We start from the raw sequence: 11,357 nt of genomic DNA on the forward strand, positions 1-11,357 counted from the left end.
TATAAATAATTGGATATTCCCTTTAAACGTCTAAACTTTTTGTCATTGAATCAGGCATTTCAATTGTGATTAGTTGTTTTTTGTTTTTGAAGACCTTCAGATTGTAGTACTAGTTTAGGATGGCTACCTCAGAAATCGGTTTCATTTTCTTTGGGAGCACCTTTGCATTTGTATTCTTCAATGGTAACATAATAGTACTGTAATACTCTTACTTACAGTCATTTTAGTTGAAAAGCTTTAATTGCACTTACAGTAACAAATCAAAACTCCATCATGTTACCTGTGACTTTATGCTAAGACTTCGCTGGCACTCTTTGTCTGAGAATTAGATTACATGTTTTCTTTGTTGACATTTTATAAAGACTCATTTCTTATGGAATCTCTTAAAACAGATGCAAGGTAGAGAATGAGATATTCTCAAGTGCCATTACACCAATTGCATTGAGTATTATTGTTGCATTTTACCTTTTTAAATATAATCCTGTTTTAACTACTACATGACTGTTAAAGGTTATTGAAATTGTATTTGTTAAGAGCTTTGAAATTGACACTTAAAATTGATATTGTTATTGTTAACGTACTTTGATCATTTGAAAATAAAAAGTACAGTTGTTTGAAGTCACAATGGGACAATTCCATTCTTCTCACATAGATAATGTATCTTGCTGTTGCAAATAATAACAGAGCCTCCACAACCCTTGCCTTCTTCAATGAAGCTGTTGAGAAGTATGGCTTACCTCAAAGAATAGTCAGACATCATCACCTAGCCTATCCTACCCTTAATAGTGTAAATCTACCTGTTCTAACCATTGACTTGTTTTAAGGTTTTCGTTTCAGTGAAGTGTAATGCATAATTAATAGGAGTTCTCATTTTTGTTACATTTTCTTAAGGGTTCGTGGTGACCATGGGGTGGAAAATGTGGATGTAGCCCAGCTGATGTTCTCCACAAGAGGAGTTGGCAAAAACAGCTTCATTGCAGGGAAAAGTGTGCATAATCAGAGGTACTTTAGAAGACACTTCATTTTTATGGAACTACCACATTCATAACCTTGTAAGTTTACAGGGTGAGTAAAAAAAGAAAGAAAAAAAGAATACGCCAAAATCTATGCAATATTAAAAAATAATAATAACAACAACACAGAAAACTTCCGGTTAGACACATGTAAATACATTCAAATTATTCTTGTTTTTGAAGTGGTTAATGTGGCCACCACCAGCACGGGCAACATCTAGCCTATTTGAAAAAGAGAAAAGAATGAACTGAATGAAAACTTCACTTAGCAGTCGATGGCTGTAATTGGCCTGGCAGAACCTCTGTGTGTGTGATTTTATTTTTTTCTTCTTGTGGTGGTATGTTAAAGACAAAGTTTATGTTCCACCACTTCCATCAAATATCAATTACATGAAAGACCAAGTAACAGTTGCAATCAACATTGGCAACTTACGGTTGTCTTTACTGCCAGTGGTAAACACTAACACTTGTAAAACCTAAAAACTTGAAGCTATTTACGACACAAGTCCAAGCTACAGTTTTTCATTTTTGCAATATCGCATGATTTTAAATTTTTATTTGATTTGTAGCTTTATAGGATATCCCCTTGAGATGCAACATCTAATTTTCAAAGGTGACATTCCAACACATACAAATAGTAATAATGTACAAAATAAAGGTAAAGAATTCTGCTATGTTCTTTTTTTTAATCACCCTTACTTTCTCATTACTTGAAATTAATGGAATGTTTGTTTCATTTATGAAACTGCATTTATCATTTTAAACTACTTTTTTTGTTGATAATAGAAAAAAAACATTTGCCATTGAAATGCTTAAATTTAAAAGGATTTAGAACAATTCAAACATGCTCTCAAAAATGATTAAATAATTAATTGGATAGCCAAGTAGTTGATTAATTGTTGCACCCAGTTGCTTGTTTGTCCAAATATGATTCACTTTTTTACATGGTTTAAAATGTCTTCTTTAATTAAAAAAAAAGGGGGGGGCACAATTACATTGACATTACAGAATTGAACGTCTTTGGCGAGATGTCTACACAGCAGTCACTTGCCTCTACTATGCTGCGTTGCACCAAATGGAGGAAGATGATCTCCTGGACCTGTCCAGCAGTGTTCACCTTTTCTGCTGCCATTATGTCTTCATTCCTCGCCTACAAGCCCAGCTTGATGTTTTTAAAGATGGCTGGGACAGTCATCCCATGAGCAGCGAGGGAAATCGTACCCCGAACCAACTGTGGCACATGGGACTGCACTATAATGTACAAGAGTCTAATGATGTTGTAAGTACTTTTAAAAAATTGGTAAGCAAAACTTACTTTAAACAGTAGACAATGAATTGTTTTTCATATCAACTACAGGATTTGAACATCCCCCTGATAAACTGGGAGAGTAGTGGCCTTGTGTCCAGCAACACCGACTCTTGTGTCTATGTGCCTGAAACTGACTGCCCTTTGACACCTCAAGAACTGGCTGGACTCCATGCTGCTGTGGATCCAGCAGGACCTTCTACACGCATGGGAGTAGACCATTATTTGGCTGCAGTGAACTACATGCACAGTATAAACTATGTGTAGGGTCTAGCCAAGCGCTTCTGGGCTGTTATTTGTTTAAAACTGCCTGCACTAAATTACATTTTATAATTTAGTGCTATATATTGTCTTTTCGTACAAATTGACAATGAACTGTAATAAGAACCTATCTAGCAAAACATCAGAACTACATTATTTAAAGTAATGAAATAAAGATTTTGATCTATACCAAACCAAAACCAGTATCAGTTGTGGCGATGCAGTTCTTTAAATGGTCACTGAATTCTGTGTAATGGCTGTAGTGGCCAGGTAACTTTAAGTTTTGGAAGCATGTAGAAGACGTGGGATGTTCCGCTCTCACCACCTCCACTTTCATATCTGGCATGGGTATCTCCCATCCCACCCAGAACTTCAGGAGTCTTTTAAGATTCTCTTGAGACCCTAAAAAAAAGGAGAAAAAAAGTGGAATTAAGCTGTGCATGCTATTAAGTAACAATAATCAATTAGATTACTGTTTTTATAATTTAATTTATGTATTTTTTTGAGAAAAAAACAGGTTCTGCAACATCTGGGAAAAAAAGTGATCCCTGCTAGAGGATGATCATTTAAGAAAATCAAATCACAGATGTATCTATAAATTAAAATTCTGCCTTGTAGCAATATGTGTATGCTTATGCTTAATACTCATAATACAACTTGTGTTCATAAACAAGAAAAAATGGTTAAAAAAACCTTGATTTTCAACCACATTTGAAAATCTGCATTTATGCATTACAAAATGTGCACAAATATCAACATGTAATTTACCTGTCCTCACAAACTGACGCAAGTACCCCATTATTCTACATCTACAGTCAACGGAGTAACCATCTTCATCGTCCAACCCAGATTCCTCAGGCCATTTGATTAGGTCCAAAACAACCTAGGACAGCAAATGAGACAATCATTATGGCACCATAGTTGGCATTGAACCAATTCATTCTATTTTACAATTTTCTCTCTAATTTATACATATGGTCAATCCACACATGGGTGTTAATTGTGTGAAGGCTGATGTTGTGGTCTCAACAGCCTAACAATGAAATGTGTATCCTGCTGAGGAGAACATGTGATTGTTGATTTCTCGTCAGACTTTGTTCAAGGTTGGAATTGTTCACTGAAAATGATTCCAAATCAAAATTTCCTTGGAACAAGGAAAAAACATTAAAAATGTTTGCATAACTGAACATATGATGACGAATATTCAATAATATAACCCTAACCCTAAGCAAACACTCTCCCTCTCATTTGGATATGGGCTTAAAGGTTGTATCTAACTGTGCGTCAAAGGTTTGCATGCAAGGGACTGTGCATGTAGCGAGTTTTTCTTTGTTGTCAGTTTTTAATTATTATTTATTCTAAGGTTGCAAAGATGTTCTCAAGACACTTGCAAAGTATATTTACGGCACCAAACATTCTATGTAAATCGCAAAGGAATAATGAACATGTTGAAATTTCTTTGCGAGTGTCTGCCACACAGCGGCCGAAATGAGTTTCTTCCGTTGGGTGTCCGGGCTTTCCCTTAAGAGATTTGGTGAGAAGCTCAGTCATCCGGGAGGGACTCAGGGTCGAGCCGCTGTTCCTCCGCGTGGAAAGGAGCCAGTTAAGGGGGCTCGGGTATCTGGTTCGGAAGCCTCCTGGACGCCTTCCTGGAGAGGTGTTCCGGGCATGTCCCACCGGCGGCAGACCCCGGGGACGACCCAGGACATGCTGGAGAGACTATGTCTCTGGGCTGGCCTGGGAACGCCTTGGGATCCAGCCGGAGGAACTGGTTCAAGTGGCTGAGGAGGTCTGGGCTTCCCTCCTAAAGCTGCTGCCCCCGTGAATCCGACTCCGGATTAGCGGTAATAAATGGATGGATGGGTGGTGGGTCTGGCAAACATCTTTGCAACCTTGAACTAACCCTAATGAAAAAATAAATATTTTTTTGTTTTGCCAGACTGTCACATCAAATCAAAATTGATATAGCTCCTTTCATACATTACATTGCAACTCAAAAGCGTTGAGTGAGTAAAACATCCATAGTACAGCACAAAGAAAACCCTAACCTTCCCCCCAACATGCCCATGAGCAGGCTCACTCAAACTCTCACAACCTTTAAAAAAAAGTGTAATTAAGTTATCTGGTCAATCTTGACCTAATGAATTCCGTTTGCATTCCCATAAATTCCAGTTAATTCCCATGCAAAAAAAAATTATTTTGAAAATTACAGACATTTTAGAATCCTAGACATGCTTCATTGAATACCTCCACACTGCACTCAGACTTTGTTTCTGTTGGAAAAACTGATGCCACTGCATCGGGTCGAGACTCCAATAACAGCATAATGAGGGTTTCTTTTAGTCCTTGCTTCAGCTGTTTGAGTTGGCGGGAGTTTCGGCCGAGCACCTTAAAGTATCACAGGGGTGAGTGAGGTATGGATGAAGGGACTCCAAGTAAATATATACATGCAGTAAATTAAATTCAATTATTACTCTGTGCACATTCAAACACTGGTCTGTATATATTGCTGTACAGCCGATCGCCCATACACACCGTGCAAGCCATTGAAGCCACAGGGCGACCATCTTACCTCTCCCATCCTGAGAGAAGACTACTATATATACTATAGGTATACATACAGATTAGACATATACAGCTCCTAGGCTCTTAGTGTTGGGCCGGGAGGCAGGTGTGGCAAGGTGGTCACAATTTTTTTAACAAGTGGACACTGGACAGTATGTGCTGCTTTGACGACCCCTTTTTTCTTTTATCGCTCAGTTCTTTAGACCCCAATATTAGATTTGGCAGAGGCATCTTTTGTTGAGTTAGTTATAATTCATTTATTAAAAAATTTACAATTTTCCTCCTACAACCCTCATTAAGCATATAATATATACATGTATTTAAGGCAAGTTGTAAAATGTCTGAAGTCCTCTTGTTTATGTTTAATAAATTTATAAACATCGTAAATCAAATGTTCTCCAATTTCAATACGGTAAATATATTCGAGGATCGTGTGTGACATAATGTTCATTGTGACATATTGTGATGGCTGCGAGATATCAGGAGGGTATAATTTGATGCTCGAAGCCTGGTTTCCAGCTGATGCTGACAGGGTTTGTGAGGCTCACTTTATTACCGGTAATTACTTGAGCCTATAGATTTGTTATTTGGAGAGGATTTAAAAAACGAAGAAATCGAGTTTGTGCAGTAGCTATAAAAAAACACTAAGTCATATTTCTTTTTCAGTCTTATTCAGGTGTTCCAAAGCATGATCAACAGCCACCCTGACTTGTTCGTCGCCTTGAAATGGGCGATATTGTTTGACGTCTCATCTATACAGCGCGACTGAGCCCGCTATCATTTACTGTCACACAACCAACCGCGCATGCGCAAACATTTTTCATCAAAGATCCTCCTATAGGATTGTGTTAGAGTAGACAATATTAAGTATTGTACTCTTTGCGTGTTCAATTAACTGAATGGTGAGATCCTGGTGAAGAAGTCCCCTTGCAAAGGTGAATATTTTTCAGAAGCTTCTGATCACACAATTGAAGTCACCCAAGCAGTGCTCTATTCAAATGTGTCTTCTCTCCAGCCCACATCATTATTTATTCAAAAGAGGGTTCATAGAAAAGTCAGCCCACAACACACCTGCTTACAACTGAATGAATACAAGAGAATCCGTTCCCATGGGTATAAATCAGATTAGAAAAAATACAATAACAATAAGCCTGACTCCCTTCCGACACAGCAGAATCCGGCCCTCCCATTTAGAGATAGCGAATGAATAGACAGACCCGTTGCTCTTTCTCATGAAAGTAACACAGATAAGAATATATTTCTATTCATTCAGCCACACTGAGTTAACATAATTATACCTACATCTACACAGCTATAACTAATTACAAAATGGTTAAAATATAAAGTAAAACAGTAAAAATGTATACAAAGTTAACAATTGTATGCCGAGAAACATTTATTGAGAGTAATAATATGGAATTGGCCTATCGGCTATCCAGTTACATATACAGAGGTAATGTGTAAAATGTACATTTATCAAAGCATGATATACTGTTAGATAGGAGACACTTAAGTAGGACAACTTTTGATGGATATAACGCTAGTCAGCCACACTTACTGCATGCTGAAGTAGATTGTGAAGGAGCCAGGTGCTGTTACTAGCCGTTAATATAGGCATGTCCCATGCCAATGCCAGGTCATTAACAGCCGTTGTCTGACACTCATTGAGTCCTCTTTTTTCACTTGTTTCTTCCTTTCCAGCAGATTCTTGATTCTCAAACAGCTTTAAAAAGAAAATACCGCACATTTATTTCCAATAAATTACATTTAAAAAGTAAAAGTATAGTCCATATTTTTTCATTGAATGACAATGTTTTCCAATGGATAACCTTGCACTTTACCGTACTTACCGGGCGTATGGTCTCCCTGATGTCCATGTCTGCCACATCTTCTAACATGATTGTCGCTGTCTGTGGTGATTTACCAAGCAACACATGAATTACTGCTGGACTAATACCTAACAGACAAGGGCCCCCATGAAGGAAAGAATGTCCAATCATTCTTCCTGCCATGACAAACAGGTCATTCTGTGCAAATACTTGGGAAGTGGCAGGAATTAAATGATCTGGTTGGCCTTCAAACAGCACAGTGTTGCATGCGGTTCCTATAAAAACAATAATAATTTTTTAATGGGGTTTGCCATTTTATGTTCAATACGGTAATAATAACCACATGATTGCAATTTCCTGCCTATGATTGTGTATTAATCTTTAGATTGACAGATTTGTCATGTGTTAGGGCTATGCTGTCTGTTGTTAGTTATTCATAGTATAGCTGAATGATAACTTGTATTTGCTGAATGATTAATTTACAATAATTTGCAATATAATCACTGACCATAACTAAAGCTGTCTGCCAGGATGGTGCACGTAATTCCTTCATAAAATCATGAGTCAATTATCTAACATTTATGTTCTATTTTGCCTTGCAACTTAAACAAACAAACTTTAGTGGAGTTGGGCCAGTGTCTTTAGGATTCTTTAAGACCTACCGCAATCAAGTTTGAAACCATGTTGTAACTTGTGCATTATCATACTGAAGAAGTGTCTGTTAACCCCTTCTCCAATGGCCACATCTCCTAAAAACACAAGCAATCACATCCATCTTTCAAGTCATGGGTTTTCTGGCCTTCAAATTTGTATTTTTCATGTTTTCATATGTTCATGTGGGATTGCTGTTACAGCATTGTACTCCCACAATAAAAATATTCATGCAACATGCAACATGGACCACTTTCGTGTCATTACATATTTTGAATGACTGCCGTAGCCACAGTACAGTGATGCGAAGATAACTGTCCTTCTGGCAGCACTTGTACGACGCCTTCAGCCACATCTCCATGCAAATGCATCAGTTTCCAGGGAGATAGGCTACTCAAGCTAGCTGTCTTAGCGGTTGTTCATAGAAAGCTTTAAGTGTGAACTTAAAAAAGAAAAGAAAAAAAAATAAGTTTAACAAGTACATTACTACATTATTGTAATTTTGGTGCTCATGCGCACTAACATGCTACTTATCTGCACCCCTGCAAATATATAAAAAGCAAAACATGTTACGAATACAATACTCAAAAACAACATGTTTGAATTGAGGTTTGTTTACAGCACCTTTTAGTTTAGCTTGAAATGGTTTGGCCCAATCTATATTGGGAGTCTTGTAAAAAGTGAGGATTCTGGCTTCCTGGTCCATTACGTCTTCTCCAATGTTTATTATTATTTTTAGGTATGGCTTATCTTCATTGGTTTGCAGACACTGCCTTCTGTACTGGTCAGCTGCTAATTCCGGATCCACTACGTTTTGCCATGCTGTAGTAACACACAAAAAATAGAAGAAAACAACTGTTTATTATAATTGAAGTTGTAATTTAAAAAGTAATGAATTGCACAACATTCACTACTCTACAAATTGTGCCTATAACCAATTTGTAGAATAAACAAAGACATATGCAAGTCTATGACAAACTCAATAATTGTAATTCGATTTTTGGTGAGATGGAAAAAAAATTACAGCACTGTAATGAATATTGGCATTTTAACATCTTTCAATGTGATTGTTTTTCTTAACTTTTACCAAACATGTCATTATTTATTCATGAATTTTTTTAGACAAATACTAACGCATCTCATCCATTTCATCAGGTCTGGACTGTAAAAGGGTATTGTCTGTTGAGAGGGTCGCTGTTGATGTCGTTATATCAGGTGATGAGCAGATAACTGATGCACCAGTGCTGCTTTGAGTCATGTGGTCACTCGGCATATATGATTGTGCAGAAGTGGAGCTACCACATGGAAATCTTGAAAAAGATTGAATGAACACACGTTTTAGCACACATATTAAGAAAAAAAACAAACATTTTATACAGTTTGATTATCACACTTGCATCATCCAAAAAAGAAAACTCATACACAGTGGTCATGTGTCAAATTATGTACAATTTTATATCTTGAAAATGTACCTGACGATTTACATGAAGAAATTTACGCTTTACTTTTTTTTTTTTTTTTCTTCTTCTTAAAGAGCTCAGTATTGTTCATTCGGAAATGTCATCATCATTGCTCTTTATTTATTTTTATTTATTTTTATTTTTTTATTTTTTTTGTGTGTGTGTGTGTGGGTGAGTATGTGTATGTGCGTGCGTGCGTGTGTGCGTGTATTTGTTAGCTCACCAAAAAAACCTATTAGAAAAAATCTCATACCGTTCACCTAAACCGAACACCGCCGTCAGGAGACCCGAGGGGACCAAAGAAAACCAAGGAAGGTGAAATCCAGCACCGACCAGGCACCACCCACCAGAACTCCTCCCCAACCCAAGAAACATCCAGACCCCAACAAATCCAAAAAACATAAAATCAGGGAGGCCTCAAGAGACCGAAGGAGAGACCGAGAAAAGGAAGGAAGGACAGACGAAGCCGAGTGAGATCCACAGACACCAGCCTCCACCGATTCAATGACCTGAGGAGGAAACAGATTGTGTCTGAGTTTCGGTAGATGCTGGTGTGGTGGATCTGGCATGCTTGAAAATCTCCACCAAAGAGGGGAGCCGTCGACCCCTGCCGGAACAGAGCAAGCGCAACACCTCAGGGCCCCCCAGGCCGCGGCAGCGCCAAAGGACGACCCCCGGGCCCCGCCAGGGCCACCGGCCGAAGAGCAATCCCAGGAGCAGGAGCGCCCCCCGCCCCAACACGGCCCGCGCCCCCGACCCAACGCAGCAGAACGGGGCACTGCAGGCCCGCCAGGCACCCCACCGGCCCCCAACCCCCGCACCCCCCACGACCCCCCGCCCCCCATCCACCCCGCCACCCACCCCAACCCAGCCCCAGCCGCCCCCAGGTCCCCAATCCCCCAGACACCCCACCACCCCCACACCCCGCAACCCCCACCACCGCCTAACCCCCCCCAACAAAGCCCCCCCCGACCCCACCCCGACCAACCGGCAGCCCCCCAACCCCCGACCCCCAGCCCCCGGGGACCACCCGCACCCAGGCACCGGCGCCGAAGAGGGGCCGGACAGCGGAGCGGAGAGGGCAGCCGCGCCCACCCCACCCCCCGCCGTGTGGAGGGACGGAACACCGGGGGCAGAAGGAGGAGATGAAGGCACCGGAGGGCGGCCGACACCCCCGAACCCCAGGCCCAGCGGGGGAAGGCCCCGGTCGTCACCCCAGCGTTCTTTGTGAAAGTTAACCCCTGTTACTGAGTCCGCCAGCTCGCCGACTGGCGAACTCTACCCCTAAGGGGAAATTTACGCTTTACATTTCAAGCACCATTATAAGTAATAAATTAATTGTAGTATTTTGTGCATATTCTCATGCAGTTTTGATATCTCTAAATTTACGTCTGTCATACCTGTCACCACATGAACTTGCATGGTATGCAACAATTTCCGCAGGAAATATATTTCCACAAATTGGACAGGAGTCCTAAAAGTACCAAGCATATAGAGACATGGTTTCATAAAGTAGAAGTAACATAACTGTTGAATACAATATAGAACAAAGTATAGCAGATCATGACATTTGAATAAACACACTACTGTTACACAAATACACGGATTGCTTACCTCACTAATTACTTCTGAATCATGTTCTGCTGTCGGGACCGTTTCGTCTTCACAATCATCCTTCGTCTATGGAAAATATGGAATCAAATGAATAGAATTTTCATAAGACAAACTTGACAGTTCCACCGAAAAAGCCAAATGTTCATAGACAGGTGCCTGTGACAGGAGTTTAAAAAAGAAGTAATTTGACAAAAAAATTGCTATGCTTAAAATGACTTTTATCTGTTAACCCTGTGATTTTTAACAAGTGTGCGGTGAGAAATCGTCAGGTTTTCTACTGGAAAATAATCAAATGTCAATTACTAGTTAATAAAAAAAAAAGTATATTTTTTTATTGATTTATAGCAACCAGCGCGTATAGTAGCAGATATGGGCTACATGCCACGGACTTCCAACTTCTGTAACGCTGTTTACGGTTACTGTTGCGACATATAGGTTGCGCCCCAATAATTGCACTTCCACCCTTGTGCCCCTCAATTGAACGTTGCCGTTGATAGGTGTGAGTGTGTAGGCCAGGGTGTCTCAGTTCTCCAAAGCGCTTCGGAGAACTGAAACACCCTACACACGAAAACAGCATAGCATATTGACTTACTCAATGCTGACTGAAAAAGAAGTGGGTATACTCAGTATACCCGCGTATACCCTGGACTTCACCACT

General features: G+C 39.8%; 1 protein-coding gene and 1 long non-coding RNA gene across 2 annotated transcripts; both read right to left on the reverse strand.

Moving 5' to 3' along the window:
• Window positions 1-2,004: 2,004 nt before the first annotated feature.
• On the reverse strand, window positions 2,005-7,703 carry LOC147155477 (G2/M phase-specific E3 ubiquitin-protein ligase-like). The gene is made up of 6 exons (XM_086066683.1): window positions 7,637-7,703; window positions 6,996-7,249; window positions 6,704-6,868; window positions 4,828-4,968; window positions 3,349-3,463; window positions 2,005-2,982 (listed from the first exon to the last, which is right to left on the reverse strand). The coding sequence occupies exons 1-6, from the start codon at window positions 7,677-7,679 to the stop codon at window positions 2,765-2,767; spliced, it is 936 nt and encodes a 311-aa protein (XP_085922809.1). The 5' UTR covers window positions 7,680-7,703; the 3' UTR covers window positions 2,005-2,764.
• Window positions 7,704-7,921: 218 nt separating this feature from the next.
• LOC147155478 (uncharacterized) lies at window positions 7,922-10,552 on the reverse strand. The gene is made up of 3 exons (XR_015092346.1): window positions 10,486-10,552; window positions 8,760-8,935; window positions 7,922-8,447 (listed from the first exon to the last, which is right to left on the reverse strand). It is a non-coding gene; the product is annotated as an uncharacterized LOC147155478 (long non-coding RNA).
• Between the last annotated feature and the right edge of the window lie 805 nt (window positions 10,553-11,357).

Source organism: Leptonotus elevatus, chromosome 22 (assembly GCF_054856555.1).
Source record: "Leptonotus elevatus isolate MCC_2025b chromosome 22, RoL_Lele_1.0, whole genome shotgun sequence".
NCBI lineage: Eukaryota > Metazoa > Chordata > Actinopteri > Syngnathiformes > Syngnathidae > Leptonotus > Leptonotus elevatus.